At 40.1% G+C, this 16,848-nt stretch overlaps 1 protein-coding gene across 1 annotated transcript; it reads right to left on the bottom strand.

Annotated features, from left to right (window-relative positions):
• Positions 1-7,200: 7,200 nt before the first annotated feature.
• Znf641 (zinc finger protein 641) lies at positions 7,201-15,719 on the bottom strand. Its single transcript, XM_010638303.2, has 5 exons — positions 14,558-15,719; positions 13,901-13,992; positions 12,604-12,733; positions 11,891-12,004; positions 7,201-11,018 (listed from the first exon to the last, which is right to left on the bottom strand). The coding sequence occupies exons 1-5, from the start codon at positions 14,739-14,741 to the stop codon at positions 10,267-10,269; spliced, it is 1,272 nt and encodes a 423-aa protein (XP_010636605.1). The 5' UTR covers positions 14,742-15,719; the 3' UTR covers positions 7,201-10,266.
• Positions 15,720-16,848: the final 1,129 nt, after the last annotated feature.

Here is a 16,848-nt window from a genome sequence, read left to right as displayed (position 1 = left end):
CCCCTTCCTCTTCTCTCTTCTTCTCAATCTGTATCGTGGTCCTTTTCCCTTTTGCAAAAGATCTATACCTTTGTTTCCTATCATGTTTTATTTCAATCTTTATATTTTGAGTTTCTCATATAAGAGAAATCATTTGATTTTTAAGATTGTGTGTGTGTCTGTGTGTGTGTGTGTGTGTGTGTGTGTTATTTCACCTAACATTATGGCCTCAAGGTGCATCCATATGCATATAAATGACTCATGTTTATCCTTGTTTATTGCACAGTAGTACTCCACTTCCTTTATCCATTCACCTGTTGATAAACAAATAGTTCTAAGTCTTAGCTATTATTACTTGTGCTACTCTAAACATATACACAAATATATCACTATAATATGATATTTTTAACTCTTTGAGGAAATTATCTAGGAGAGGAATCCTGGGTCAAATGGAATTTCTAGTTTTGGTTTTTAAAGAATTTTCATGCTGATTTCCATAATAGTTGTGTTCATTCACATTACCCCAAATAGTGTAGAAATATTCCTTTTCCCCTGTGTCCTCACCAGCATTGGTTATTATTTCATATCTTGATGATAGCTATTCTTCTTGGAGTAAGATGAAATCTCAGTGTTAATTTAATTTTCATTACTGGCCAGAGAAGTTGAACATTTTTAATGTGTTTACTAGTCATTTGTACTTCTTCTGAAAAGTGTCAGTTCATCTCAGTTGTCCATGCTTTGTTTAGGTCTTTTATTTGGGGGCAGCTAATTCTTTATGTATTTTGTATTTTAGTCCTCTGATTGAAGAATAGCTGGCAAAAAATTTTCCTATTCTGTAGGTTGTCTTTTCACTATTAGCTTTTTCCTTTGCTATTTTTAATTTAATATGATCCCATTTGCTGATTGTCAATGTTATTTCTTGTGCAATTGCTATTCTTTTCTGAAAGTCCTTACCTATTCCTATGTCTTCAAGAGTTTTACTTATGTTGTTCTCCATCAGAGTGTTTTTCTTTTTTAACATTTAGATCTTTGATCCATTTTGTATGTGGTGAGACATAAGGATCTAGATTTAACCTTCAGCATGTGCATAGTCAGTTTTCCCAGCACCATTTAGCAGCATAGCAAATTTTTTAAAAGGTGCATTATGGTGGGCATATAACACCCATGTTTATTTTTAGGAGTATTTCTATTGAATTATTAATTTTAATTTTATGAGTTTTATAATATCAAACAATGTATACTTAACAGGAAAATACAATATCAATAAAATATTACATTTTTAGTAAGTAATTAGTGTTTACAATAAACATCAGCCTTTTCAACATCAACTGTTTACCTGCTTACAAGATCTAAAATATAACAGCAGAAATAAATTCCTATGTCAACCAAAACAAAAACACAAACATAACTACCACAGAGATAATCTTAGCTTCAATTGTCACACCTAAGACAGCCTTCACACATGACAACAGCATGTTCCATACACAACTCTTGCTTACACTGACAGAACATGTGCTTAGCTTTCCTTTTCTGCTTAGCAGGTCACACTTGTCACCTTCCTTGTCTTCCTCTTTTGGCAAGAGAGGAAAATGAAATAACAATAAGATAAAATACCAAATATATAATGAGTGCTTAGAATAAATATCAACATTTTCTACATCAACTGTTTGCTTACTAAACCTAAAAAATAACAGCAGAAATAAATTCTTATGTGAACTACAATGAAAATACACCACAAAAATAATCTTTACTTCAATCATCACACCTATGGCTGTTTTCATACCTGAGAAGAACATGTACCATACACAAGTATCACTTACACTGAAAGCACATGTGTTTTGCTTTCTTGTCTTCTTGGTAGGACATACTTGACATCTTGCTGGTCTTCCTGTTTCCTTGGGAGATTCTTGTGATGCTTGACCTGTCTGTTCACTGGTCTGCTCCTGAATTCTTTTGAGTTCATACTGTTCTTCCTTTTTTGTAGTTGCTCATTTATCAATTCAGTTCCAATTCTCTAAGAAAATTTAATCTGTGATATTTTGTGCTTGTTATTTTCTTTGTAAACAATGAATCTATTTATGCTTGACATGTTTAAGATCAAGTAAAATACAACCATTGGCCAATGCTTTGAGTTTTAAGTGACATCATAGTTACTGTGTAACTCATCAATAGTATCTATTTCACCTTTTGTTTTTCATAAAATATGACTATTTCTGGCTTGATTTGTGTTCAAGTTTCACTAAAAAATTCCATTTGTTTGTTTGTTTTTGATACAGGGTCTTGCTATGTAATCCAGGCTAACCTTGAACTTACAGGATCCTTGTGCCTTAGCTTCCTGAGAATTTGGATTATAATTGTGCACCACCACTCCTGGCTTCACTATCAATCTTATCATAATGGTATACTACTTTGTTTTTCTTTCTCATATAGGAGGCCAATGTTATGTCTCTCTCAAATCCAAAGATTTTACTATACATTTCTCTATTATGAACTTGCAGTATTTTTTTCAGGAGTCTCTACTTTGTTATTGTGAATAGTTCCTGCACTGGTTTACCGGTTCTCTTTTAGCAAATGTAATACCAATGGGTAACAATTGAACCAGTTGTCAAATATGACATTTGAAATATTACATTTTGAAATAGGTGCGACAAATTCATACAGTTTATTACTATATGAATAAAGACCTGTTGGCTGAGTTCCAGGGTAAATTTTAAATTCAAGGTATAAAATGTCTTTGTGTCTAGTAGAGTATGTATTTTATATCATATTTAGAAGGCTTACTTGGCATATATTGCCAAAAGCTTCAACAACCGTGAAATGATGCAAGTGGTTCAGTTGTCATGTATTCAAACAGTGTATAAATTCTTGGCAGTTTGGAACAAAGCTTTAAAAAAATGAGCAAATAGCAGCCAAACTGTTTTTCATTTCTTGGTGGGTCTTTGTTGTCAAAATTTAGGCAATTTTGAAGGAAACTAAGTGCCTTGAGTGTCACTATTCTTCTAAAAATCTCAACCACATCTGTCACTTCTCCATAAATTCTTTAGATTCTGATAATTTAGAATGATAAAATCCTGCTCCTAAGACTTTTAGTTCAAAGAGCGAGATATCATGACAAATATATTTTGAGTATTATTATTGATACATATAGAATATTTAACTTGTATTTCGTTATTAATATATTTCAAAACATCTTGTATCATGTCATGCATTACAAACAAGTGAATCACAGTGTTGTCATTTGTCCAATAGGTTTCATGCATAGCAAGAATCTAATAACATTTACTGACCTAGTTCTAATGTTGGATTGTTTGGATATGCATGATCATTTTGTAGCATTTTGACTAATCAAATATTTATTTACATTACTGTTTTCTTCCTCATCTAAATCAAGGTCCTCATTCTGTACTTCTCTATCTGTCATATCTTGCTAACTTCTTTGGCTGACTTGATCCAAGTCATCATTGGTAGCCAACTCACCTGATGACTCACTTTCAACCTCCTCCTAAAGTTGTAAAAGCAGATTTTCAGGAGACATTTTACTGAACTGGGATAATTCTATAAGAAAAATCAAAAGAATACATTTAAGAAAAAAAATTGTACATATACAAAAATGTAACATGTTGCACAACAGGCGTAAAACTCTCCTGTTTACACTTTGACAAACTTGCCCAAAGCAGAATTTAAAGAAAAACAAGTTATTCCCAGCCTTGGGCAAAACTCCTTGGGTCACCCACCCCCAGCTCTGTAGCTGTAATTCCTTGTTCTGGTAAAGACAAAATGGACAACTGTGTCCTGTAAAAATTTATGACAGTCTGTTCTCATTTGATTCATAAGGCTCTGTTCTCTTTCATGGCTAAGTTACAAATTTGTCTGCCTTTTCTTGTTTCTAGAAGTTCTCTTGCTATGACACTAAAAAGACCATCACCCTTCAATCAAATGTATACAAAGTAAAACTTTTTATTGCTCATGGCTCTTCCTTTGGACATCAGTCGTTGAGCTTGTGTTCACCTAAAGCCTGAAATAAAGTTCTCCTGATTCTTATTGGTCTTTCCTGTTTCTTGAATTCTGCAACATGTGTATACCTTGCTGTTCATCATAACAAGTAGGTAAACACAAAGATTGCTTCCTGTATTCCCCCAGTGCAGCTACTGAGATGCACAGCCAGCTACTAGTATGCTAAAGTACATGTTTTCATTAGAAACTATGGGTGTCTGTGATCTTGAGTAAGGAACTGAGAGGCTACCTTTCCTCCAGTGCAATTTTTTTGACCCCTTTGTAAAAGATCAGATAGCTAAATGTGCATTGGGGCTGTTTCTGAATCCTGTATTCTATTCCATTGATTCATGTATTTGTTTTTGTGCCAGTGCCATGATGTTTTTTATCACTATGAAGCTTCCCTTCAGCGAGATAGCATGCAACTATGGAAAGGGAATGGTCCTTTATTGTTATGAAAAACTTCCCAAGATATGTTTACTGAAAAGAAATTTCAAAAACAACGAAGTGGTTCTCTATTGTGAAGGGAAAGTGATGGGAATTGTAGGGGATAGATTAAAGTGAGATTTTCCACCATATCCATATATTTGTTTTCATAACTATTTAATTTATAACTTGCTGAAAATTAAGGTAGAAATTTCCACTTAATTGTCCATGTGTTCTTTCATTTTCAGAGGGGATTTTCAGAGGTGGCTGGATCTAAAGTGTCTGATGCTGGAATTGATTCATAGTGCAATGCTAAGGGTGCTAGGATGAAGAGTGTGAGTGCTACTTACCCTAAGGGCAGGTAGTTTGAATACAACATAAAGGAGAGAAAGAGGGTTTGTTTTGGGGGTCACTCTTTTGCTTGCTTTTGCTGTCTTCTGCCTGCCATGAACTGTTTTTCCGCTGCAGTGCCCCTCTGCCATCCACCCTGCCTTGGAGCCAGCTGATTATGAACTGAAACCTCTAAAAACTGAGCCAACACAAAGTTTTTCTCTATTTTTTTTTTTTTTTGAGACAGGGTCTCACTATGTAGTTGAGATTGACCTGGAACTCACTATGTAGTCCAGGCTAGTCTCGAACTCACAGCGATCCTCCTGCCTCAGCCTCCCCAGTGCTGGGATTACAGGCATGCACCACCACACCCAACAAACTTTTCCTCTTTTAACTTTGGGTGTCAGGTGTTTTTGCCCCAGCAATGAGAAAAGTAAATAAGACATAATTAAAGGTCAGAAATTTTGACTCCATTTTGGTACCAAGCATTTTATTGTTGCAGAGGTTTCACAGTGAGGGGACCAATGTTCTCAGATATTTAACGTATTTTTCAGAATATGCAAACATCTGCACTTGCCAGTAGTTTCAAAATAACAGATCTTTCCTGTTCTCTTGAGGATCTCCGATATGATATAGGTGTCTGGGTGGGCTAACAATTACTGTAGCCCAAACATAGTCACCTGGGAAGGACAGGAAGAGAAGCTGTTTGGGAAACTGATAGAGGGGCATCACATTGAAAGGACTTACACACAAATAAGCTGAAGAATTTGGAAAACAGGAACTAAAGACTGGAGGGTGGTAACACCAGGACTTCAATCAGAGTGAGAGAAATAGGACGGTAGATAGAATATCATGATTTCAATTGAAGTAACAATTGCGGAGGCCTTTTCTCCTTTTGTTCTTCTCAGTTCCCTTGCCTCCTCTACTTTTTGGGTAATAGAAAAGACCACACTCATCCAAGTAGTCTTCAAAGTGGCTGGGGTGAAGTGAGTGAACACAGAAATATCAGGAAATGTATGAAGCCTCGAAGGCAACAAAACAGGCAGTGATGACAGAAAAATAACCTGAGATCAGGAGTAAAAGCTGCAGCTCTGTCTAGTCTCTGTGGGTAGGCATTTAACTGTTAATTTAGTGTGTCCTATGGGCATGTCTAGGGGAGGAACTGGAGGAGGCAGCTGGCTAGGGACTGCAAGACAAATCCTTTTCCACAACCAGAACTGCATAGAATTTTCAAAGCAAGAGTTCATTTTTTTGGCACCACAGTTAAATTGGTTACCTCTACCTAGGAAAAAGAGTCTGGATTTGAATTTTGTTTGTGTCACATCTTACTAAATAAAGCTATTTCCCACTCATGCCCTGGCACTCTCTGATAGTTTGGGTCCTTGCCTGTAGGGTACATAAATCAGGGTTAGGAATCCCTTGCATGGCCTCTTACTGGTCACTAATTCAACTTTAAGGTTGGAAAACCCTCCTTAAGAGCTTAACCCAATAAGATTTAATATCTACCTTTCTGCTGAATGTTTACCCCACTTGTCCTCAGGGCAACTTATTAGACCGAGTGAAGGCACTAGATAGCTAGCAAAGGAAGACCTTTTTGTTTTGCTTTGTTTTGTTTTTGGATGCCAGTCTTTTAGCTTAAGTTGGAATATCCTTTAAATTGGCCTCTACTTTCTGTTGTTTCAGATTTCTGGACCCAAGTGTCCCAGTGTTTATAATGGAAGCCCCTGCTTCAGTAAATCACTGGAGCTTTGTAGTGGCCTCCCACAGTTTCTGAAATTTGTGAGTGACTGCAGTTCTTTCACTGGGTTAGGGGTAAGGAAAAGCCTTGGAACTAAGTGGAACAGACTAAAGCCTACTTCAGTGAAGGTGACAACAGGACTGTGAAGATTCATTTGAAGAGGGTGCGGTACCACTGCCTTAAGTAGAGTTTGTATTCCATAGCCAGTGGTTCTCAAACTTTAGCTAATATCATATACTGGAGGGCATTTTAAAAGGCTGATTGTTGGGCTCTACTTCCAGTTTCTGATTCAGTAGGTCTGAAGTGGGGTCTGAGAATGTGCTGCTGGTCCAAAATCACATTTTGAGAACCATAATCTGGTATTACACAAAGGAATAGAGAGAAATTTTGCCAGCTCAGGCCAAAGAATCTAAGGGAACAGATTTTATTTACTGTTATTGCTCAGTCCTGCTCAGCCCCTTTTAGTGAGTCCATGTAGTGATGGAAGGAACCAGTCTCTAGTCCCTCTAGGTCTGAATCAGGGTTTATTTTGTCCTTGATGAAAACAATAAACAGTGATTTGATTCCAAGAGTGTTGAAAAGGGCAGTATTATGTCCAAATAATCACCTCTTTAGCTCTTCCAATGGCATAACATTTAACAAAGGAAAATAGTTCTTTCCAACATTGAAGCTAAGGTTTAAAATGTAAATAACCTCAAGGAAAAGCTAACACTTCGGGTTAGCAAGGTATTCTTTTTATACTTAGGCAGTAAGGGGAGGATAGGTAGAATATAGTGTAGCACTACAAATGGAAAATTATGACAGGTTCTTGAAGATGGACTTTCCCAAGTTTTGGGGTTTTTTGGTGGTACGGGGGATTGAACTCAGGACCTTGGGCTTGCAAGGCAGGTGTGGTGCCATTGAGCTAAATCCCTGGCCCCCTATTTTAAGTTTTGACCAGAGCAAACACAGGCATTTTTTTTTTTATTTATTTAAAGGAAGTAAATGGCCATGTGGCATTAGTTTGGTGAATGATAAAAGTTTGAGGCTGATTCAGATTTATTCACTCATGGGATAGCTTTGCTTGTTTTATTTATTTATTTATTTTGTCCAAGGGATTGGTGTTGGACCGAGGTAGAGAAGACAATAGTACACCAGAAATGACCCAAAGGATTGCCCCTTCTGCAGAAGACCCTTAGACTCCACAATGCTTTTTAGCTGGGTGTTATAATTGCACCTACACTTATGGGGGTTCACTTTCTATCCCTACAATTACTAAAACAGATAAGGATTTGGAGGTTAACATGTAGTTAAAAGCATCTGACAATATAGGACATCACTTCCCACATGTTCTTAAAACAAAGTTTGTCAGATGTACTTGTCAGCATGTCAGGTCTTAAAAACATAGAATGTAAGGAATATCCTTCTAGTCATTAAACACCACACTGTATCTTCATACTCTGATGCCTCTTGAAAGTTGCTCCTTAAAATAGTGACCCTTGCCTTGTAATTCTTGATACACATATATAACCACATTGAATCAGGGTAAATCTCTTTGACCAGAGTTTACTGATTGAATTGAAAATGTATATTTTACTCAACCATGGGTTTCTGGTTCCCATCAGATTCTCAAACAGGTATGTGATCCAAAACAGGCTGCACTGGAGAGATGTATATAGAGCACATTTGTATTAAATATTGTATTAAAGTAGGAGGGTAAAAGAAATGACATAGTCCAACTTTAACACCGGAGCCCAATATTTTCCTCTTTTTCTTGGGCATTTAAAAGGCTCCCATCTCTGAGGACCCAGATAGGGCCTACCTACAAAGGGCTGGTCATTTTGCTTTCTTTGCAGGAACATAAGAGAATTATTTTCCAGGCAAAAAGGAAGTCTGCTCTCAATAACAGAAAGGAAGTTGGCCCGCTCAAATCACATAGTCTCTTAGCCATATCAGCAAAATGACACTATTTTCAATTCCTTTTGAGCCCAGGACACTGAGGAGCTGTGATTCACCCAGATTTTCCTAAGTAGATGGAACAGTAATGAAACTAGATTGTCGCAGTTTACTTCCTCTTGCCTCTCTGGTTAATTCTGCCAATTATGGTTGAGAGATAAGTATTTTAGAGAAAAACCAGGATCTAAGCATTAAAGTAAAAAAATCCCACTTTCATCCTCTTTGCTTCTTTTTCTCTAACCCTAAACTGCTTATCCATACAAAATAATTTTGAAACTATAAGATTGGCATCAACACAATCATCGATACAGAGAAACATGACCTCATGAACATATGCCAGAATTCTTATATTAGTCTTACTGTGGACACCTTAGAGTTAAAAGCTTTTTAGTGTGGACGCTTTCCCAGGATTCAGAAGAAAACCAATGAGAAAGCTCATCTGCTGAAAATCTAAGCAGGCTTTTCCCTGAAGTTTTGTTTCTGGGAGAATGAGATCTTTGAGAATAACTTCTCCCTTGATGAGGTGATCAAAGTCAAACAAGAGTGATGATGACCAACTTGCAAACACTATGTTCCCTTGCTAATTTTCAAGCACTGAAGACAAGACAAAAACCCCCAATCAGTATAAACCATATACATATGTGTACCTTGCCTGAAAACAAGAAACAGCTCATCTCACTGAAGACTTCTCTTTCTCTTCCCAGGTAAAAACAACTTGCAGCCCGGAGACTCAGATACAGACATATAAATCTACAATGTCTTGATCTCACTGATACTAGGGAAAATCTGTATACAACTTACATATCACTGAATCCTTTCCACTCATGTTCATCACTCAGCTTACTTCCTATCTCAAAATTAAAAGCCCCATACAGCCCCACTACCCTCATCCCTAGAACATAGCCCCTAGAAAACCTACCATGTACAATTTGCACTTAGCATGCTCTCTTCAAGGACCCTGCACACATATACACATAGACACTTAACAGTCAAGAGGACAGGGTTTGTTCAAGGAATAGTTTTTTCTTCTGTGTGGGCATGGATCACCGTGGGTATAGCTTTGTCTTTTAGCACTGTAGTATAACCTCTCCACTGGATAGAAGTATGTGCAGAACAATGGAGTAGATAAGGGGGTGAAAAGGTCATTCTTTTATATTTTTAGCAGGTAGGGGTGAGAGTGTAGATTTATATATATGGACGATGAGGTAAGGGTGACAAACCCACACAGGAATGACAACATCTGACCCACCCTGGCTTTCATAGGACTATAAGGGGTGCTTGCGTGCCTGATCACTACCTCTTTATTGTTTCCCCAGGACTTTGTAACCCAGCATTTACCAGAGTGTGCTTCATGGAGTCACCAGTTCTGTGGGATGTGAAATAGGATGCTGAGGTCACATAAATTTAGGAAACATTATATTAATAGAAGCTAGATTACTGCCAGAGTAATCGGAGCCTTTAATATGCTAAAATGCTCTTTCTCTATATACACATATATAGAGAATATAATTAGTTTGCAAGGATAATGCTCAAAATATTTAACAATGGGTACAGCATAGACCCCAGCCGATTAGAACTGACCTCAGCTGTAACTACCAATAACACTGTACCCTTGCAAATGGGCTCGGGCTGAGTATCAGCCCATGTAGTATACACTGTTTCTCAAAATTATGCACCAAGAACACTGTGTTGTCTCACAGAACTGCTGAGCAATGCTCTTGACAATGCTGGAACATCATCTCTCTAGGGTTAGGATCAGGGTTCACCATTCTGGCCATTGGAGTGCAAGGACAGAGGCAGCTCTGGCAGTGACTACTGGTAGCACCAGCTGATAAACTTGATTATAGCTGCAGCAGAAACATCTTTCAAAATACAGATGTCCCTCTCTCCCAGCTGCCCCGGGGACTTTGTCCCTGGTGGGTCAGCAGATGCCTGTCCAGGTGATGTTTGCGGCCAAAGCTCTTCTCACAGCGAGGGCACTGGAAGGGCTTCTCCCCAGTGTGGGTCAGCCAATGTCTCACTAGGTGGTGCCTTCGGCCAAAGCTCTTCCCACATTCAGTGCACACGTGGCACTTTGGCACCGGTGCTGCACGCTGCCGTTTCCTAGCCCCAGCATTCTCTCCAATCTCCTGGCCCTTGCAGGATTTGCCTTCTGCATGCACTCTCTGGTGGCTGGCCAAATGGGAGTTGCACCGGAAATTCTTGCCACACTCCGAGCACCTACTGGGCTTATCATGTAGGTGGGTTTTCTGGTGCCTGATTAGGTGATGCCGTCGCCCAAAACTTTTCTCACACTTGAGGCAGCTGTAGGGCCTCTCTCCAGTGTGTATTTGCTGATGCCTGGCAAGGTGGGAGCCCCACACAAACTGTTTCCCACACTGGGGGCACGTATGGGGTCTTAACAGGGAATCCATCCCTGTGTTACACAGGTTTGAGAAGCGATCTTCCTGAAGAAACGGTGGGCCCAGCAGCATTCCTCTGGAGCTCCTGGGTGTGGAATCCCAGCTTTCACCCTGCTCTGGATTCCAGAGAACAGTATCTTCAGACACACTGGATAACATTCTGGGAGGTTCTACTTCTAGTTCAGGGGTGTCCCCTTCTTGCTCACTTCCATCTCCTGTGGAGAAGAGAAAACCCCCCCAAAGGGCATTACAATAGAGTACCTCAGGACCCCAGGTGCTGATATGGTTATATGATGCCAAGCCTCACCCCAGAAGAACTCAGAGAACACTTTCTAATGTACAAGAGAGCGCAAGAGGCATAGAGGTTTTTACGGCTCAGGCTCAGAAGTCAGATGAGCCAAGGTTTAATCTCAGCTATTCTAGTGAACTTCTCTAAGCCTACATTTCTTTTCAAAAGAGGAATGATCTCCCTCTCTCTCCCTGTCTCCCTTCACGCCTCTCTCTCTCTCTCTCTCTCTCTCTGTATTAAGAAGCACAGTATCTATACATAGATATTTACTTAATAAATGGCATATGCTATTATTAGTTATTCACATAACTTATTTACTATTATTTATTATTACTAATTATTACCTTCCCACACAGGAACAGATGGATAAGTGAAGGAAGGTGTTTAATCATCACTGGCTGGATTACCACACATCAGCAATTGTAGAGGCATTGTGAAAGGCATTTGCAAAGTGAGTGGGAGGTTGAAATATAACAACAATAACATTTATTGAGTGCTATATGCTTACACCTGTTTCACTATGGTAACATATTAACACATTTAATTCTCACAATAACTTACAGATGAGGAAACCAAAAACAAATTAACTATTCTCCTGAGGTCTCACAGGTGTGACTCGAATTCAAATTCACAAAATTTAACTCTAGAGCCTGTACTCTAAATAATCCTTCAGCTACCTTGCATTTGAAGCAAAAAAAGAAAAAAAAAATCTCTAAATCTTTCCATCAGAAGGACATGTAATGATGACACCCCAAGAATGGAGAAGGTACTGGTTAAAACTCCATACTAGGTTCTCACCTATATATGTGACCCTCAGGATGTCCCTCTCCTCTAAGTCCTGGGGGTCTGGGACCCATTGTTCTTCTCCTCCTTCTAGTTGAGAAAGCATGTCCAGTTTGGGAATTGGAAATCCTGTCATGGGAAAGGAAAATGGAGGTATCAGTTAGTTCAACAGTTAGTCTATATTTATTTAAAAAGCAATTCCCTAGATTACTCTTTGTGGCTCTAGGTAAAAGAAGGCCACACTCACACCTCTTCTCCCACACTCTGCCACTTATGTTAAATCCTTTGTCCTAAAAAATTACACTCTTTCACTATGAGTCTGTTCTCCTCCATCAAATCCCCCCAGCCCAACTCTCCTTTCTGGTCATAACTTTATTTAAGTCTTACTACAACTATCTTATCCTTTATACTCTCGTCTTCCATCCGATGGTGCCCAAATTTCTAAGGGCCCAGTTCCAAATGTCCCCCTCTCTGCTTTGTAAGAACTTCCAAATTCCCAACCAAGAAGAGCATCGAGATTTTTGCTCCTGAATTCACTATTTGCTATTGTTTTCTTAAAACGATCCTTCATTATTCATTCTCTTAGGATTAGTCCTGGTGAAGGCTTAAGATAGATTCCTGTCAAGAAAAGACCCCATAGCAGACACTACTGAATAGCCCTGAAGGAGACAGCTCTGTCCTCCCAGGGTACAATCTTTTAATAGCTAGGAAGAGCACACAGTACTTACTCAGAGAGACCACTATGCCACAATTTTCCTGCATGACATATTCTCCATAAAAGTCTGTCTGAGAGGGATCTAGGCTCCGCCACTCTTCCTGGGAGAAGCACAATGATACATCCTTGATGGTTACCAGGCCCTGAAAGAAAATATAGAATCATCTGTCAGCAGCTGTTCATTATGGAGCATGTAATTTTGGCATAAAAGTTATAAAAAGCTGTGGTAGAGCAGAGAGGGCAAGAGAAGATCTAGGAAAATTGCCCAGAGATCCCTGGGTAGGGCACATGGTTTTGGTAAAGGGGAATTGAAGAGAGGAATAAAGGTAGATGCTGAAGGAGTGAGTGAGGGTAATGTAACTAGAGGAGCTTCCCTGGTGGGATTATGAGAAAATGGAGGTGCCACAATTCATCCGTCTCCTCGCTTGCCTTATTCTATTTATTGCAGAAATTCTGTATCTCCACTTGATTTTTCCTTTTCTTTCAACAAAATATGATATAAATAAAACATTCTCTTTTGCCTCCCCTGTCAGGCTGTATCTTTATCTTTTTAGGCAGTACAGGATGGTAGTTTGGCCTGGAATTTGAAGCCAAATAACTCTTAGTTTTGCAACATACTAACAATAAAACCTTACACAAATGCTTTACTCTCCCTCTGCTCTATCTTCTTTTCGTAAAATAGAATGTTTGAGTTGTTCCCGGAATTAAATTAGTTAATATACACAAAGCGGTTGGAAAACAGCTCACATGGTAAGGCACTCAGGGAAGATAGCTGCTACTCTTGTTATTATCTTTCAATGGCTTTTATGATGCCTTCTGAATCCAGAATTCTTTTACTTCTTGGGTACTGCTCCTGTTTATAACTTTCTTTCCTTCTTTTCCCTAAATGCCCCATCATCTAGCCAATCATGTTTACTTTCTAGTCTTCCAAGATTTCCTCTTCCTGTCCCTCCCCCCATCTCTTTTTGGTGGTACTGGGGATTAAACCCAGGGCCTTGTGTAAGACTGGCAAGTTCTCTACCACTGAGCTGCATCCTCAGCCCAGCCAGATTTATTTCTTGAAGATAATTTATTGTTCTTAAAACTCCTTGCATATAACCTCAATAATTCCTTTTTTTGGGGGGGGGTTATGCCTCCATTTAATAGCCAAGTGTTTTACAGTCTACTTGGAACAGGACAGAATTTGTTCAGTTATAAGATGAACATATCATTAGTATTTATGTGAACTAACAAATTAATGGGATGATGCCAAAGCTATAAAAGGCAACTGTGATGAGACCTTGGGAGAGGCCAAGGGAAGCACAGCCCACCTGTGATCCGGCTGCAAGAAGTGCAGCTGCCATCTCCCAGTCTCCGGTGCTCCCCTCCTGGGGAATTGCAGGAACCCAGGGAGCAGACTGAGCTGGTGAGGGGAGAGAGGAACCATTAGAGATGGACCATTCCACCCTTTTCCATCTAGCACCTGGGCCCATTTTAAAGGAGCTTAAGCGTCTTATCTTTGCCTATATCTATGCCCACTGGTAAAATTCAAATGCATAAATGTAGGTTAAGAGTCCCTCACTCAAAATGTTCTGTAAGAGTATTGGGTTAAGACAAGCTGGGGCTTGAATTTATATTACTTGAACGTAATTTTTACCAGTAAAGTGCACCTTACTGGATCTCTTCTCTGCCAGCAACAGGGCCACTGTCAATTCCTTCATCTCCCACTTTCACTACCACTAATTATGCACTTGCACAAGGAGGGAGAAATTAGGTAAAAACAGGAGAAGCTCAGTTATACGGCTAAGGGAATCCAGGACTCATTCTGCATCTGAGAGCAGGGTTCAAGAAGAATGACTGGCTCAGTCCTGGCATTGGGTATGCTGTTCACTCCATGGCAATGTGGGAAATTTTACCTCTATTTTTTGAACAGAAACAAGGAGACTACTCTATGCATTCTGCTTCTCAAACCCTCTGTTGGTTCTCACCCTTCTCCTGAAGGGACTGTGGCTCCTCTTCAAGGCCACAGCAGAGGTGCTCCAGTGGCCCCGGTGCTGTTCTCCGTGGCCCTTCCTCCTGGCTTCCCCTTTGCACCTGGGGCTCTGTCCCATCCAGTTGTATATTCATTGACTCCCATCCTGTCCCCAGGGCTGCTTTCTGTTTTGAAAGCATTTTTTTTTCTGAAAGCCCAAATCGTGACCTGGAACAAATCAGTGTCAGCTATGCCCATGAACAGAGAATGAGGTGATACTCCTAAGGAAGTTATGGAGAACATCCCCAGGGGTTAAAGATGAAACCGGATAACAGGAGCTTAATATAAGATTAACATTAAATGCTTGATGTTTTCCAATTAACTGAGCCTGAGCCATGCTTCTTGGAGGAACAAAGAAATTGGCATGTTTTCATAGCAACGTCATTTTGGGGACCTCATGATATAAACAGAATATCCCTGAAGGCTAGAAGAACATCATATATAAAAAAGAACAATCTTGGAAATTCATAGGCTATTTTACCTCAACCACTAAAAGTAGAGGAGCATAAGCAATCTGGAAACATGCAAGAAGGAACACACATAGACCTTCAGTCAACAAAGATAGCTATAATCACACGTAAGATTTTCTTCAGCTATCACATCCTCATCAATTAGTTTTAAAATGACAAATTCCAAAGGTAGAAGTCCCAGCCAAAGAGTTATGTACACATTATGAGCACACACCTCTGTGGCTGAACCAAGTGGTGTTTCACTTAGGAGAAGCTTTAACAAAGAGACACATGACCTGTCACTCTCCTGTAGTAAATATGATAGACCGATAGCTTGGGAAGCAGGTGTAAGACTGACAAAACCCTAAAAGACAAGTGGAATTGTTGGTCAGTGAGAAGTTGAAGTTTAATTCAGAGAAGTAAAAAATAATGGAAAAAATTTGGACTGGGGCTGCTAACATGAATCCGACAGCCCCATGGTTTGAGGTATAAGAACAAACCTGTTTGTTTCGCAAACGCCAGTGTTGGCTAACTAGAAAAATACATTCAATTTTAAAGAAGAGTATGGAGAAGTCAGTGCATGTTTGTCAGAAAAAATTAAGGTCAAGAAAGCAAGAAAGGGATAAGGCCAAGTATGGTGGCACACATCTGTAATCCTAGCATTCTGGGAGGCTGAGGCAGGAAGATTGCAAGCTTAAGCCTAAATCGGGCAATTCAGTGATTTAGCAAGACTCTTGTTTCGAAAGTAAATAAACAGGGGTCAGAATCTAACTCAGTGCAAAGGCTCTGGGTTCAATCTAGCAAAGAAAGAAAAGGTTGATGAATGGAACTACCAATGAATAAAGAGAGAGGTGTTCTCTTTCTCTGTGTAGATTAAGGGGTGGGTCTTGATTGTAAGAGAACAGATTCAGGTTAGATTTTTAAATAATACTACTGAATAATACTACAGTGAACTAGCTCCTTGATGAATCCTCTCCCAAGGCTTTACTTCTAGCTAAGTAACTGGACACATGTCTCAAACCCATTGCTTCATTTCCTCCAGTGAAGATCCCTTAATGGGAATCCTCTCTGCTGAACCCACTGAGCCAGTTGTGTCTGTAGATCCCTGACAGAAAATCTGGGGAAGTGCTGTCAAAAGTCTCAGCAAAGGAAGGGGCTGGCACCTGTCCCCAGCCTGTATTTCCTAAGATGTTTATGGCAGAACCAGCACCAGGGCTGTTAAGGGGCAGCCCTAACTTGGTTTCTCCTAATTCCAGAATGATTCCATGCCTACCAGAGTCTGGGTACTTGGGCTCTTGTTGCCCCCTTTCCTCACATATCTGGGTGGCAAGGCATCTGCAGAGAGAAGTTTTTGCAGCGAGTGCTGCTGGACAGCAAACAGGGCCATGTTACCGAAGAGTGGCCCAAGGGCACAGGGAAGAGTAGAGCCTACAGTCAGAGAAACCTGGCCCCTGCCGCAGGTGGGGCATGGGCGGGACCGGAGCCTGCTGAGGAGTAAGGTTGCTTCTTTCCTCGTTCTTGTCACTGCGCCCCCGGAAAGGGTCGGATTTCAAAGAATCCGAGCCAGGCTTAACTGGAACGGGGAAAGTGAGGCCAGAAAACAGGTTTCCCGCGAGCTGGGTCTTGAACAAGTGGAGAGAAAGGGTGCAGTGGCGGGGTAACCTGTGCGCGACTTATACAGGCGGGAGCCTGCGGGGCCTGACAGCGACGAGGGCTGCTCAGGGACAGGGAGAGGGGACAGCACAGAATGTCATTGGGCCCCCGGGGAAAAGCAGCGACCGGAGGCCGTAGCTTCTTT

Source organism: Fukomys damarensis, unplaced genomic scaffold (genome assembly GCF_012274545.1).
Source record: "Fukomys damarensis isolate Sample0158 unplaced genomic scaffold, DMR_v1.0_HiC HiC_scaffold_15, whole genome shotgun sequence".
Lineage (NCBI taxonomy): Eukaryota > Metazoa > Chordata > Mammalia > Rodentia > Bathyergidae > Fukomys > Fukomys damarensis.
This window is presented reverse-complemented; position numbering and strand designations above follow the sequence as displayed.

Coding starts and splice junctions, on each gene's coding strand:
- Znf641 (XM_010638303.2), bottom strand. CDS start 14,741: ATGCTTTCAAAACAGAAAGCAGCCCTGGGGACAGGATGGGAGTCAATG. Junction 12,734..13,900: donor TTCTTGCAGCCGGATCACAG/GTGGGCTGTGCT, acceptor ATTTTCTTTCAG/GGCCTGGTAACCATCAAGGA. Junction 12,005..12,603: donor TGGCATAGTGGTCTCTCTGA/GTAAGTACTGTG, acceptor TTCCCATGACAG/GATTTCCAATTCCCAAACTG.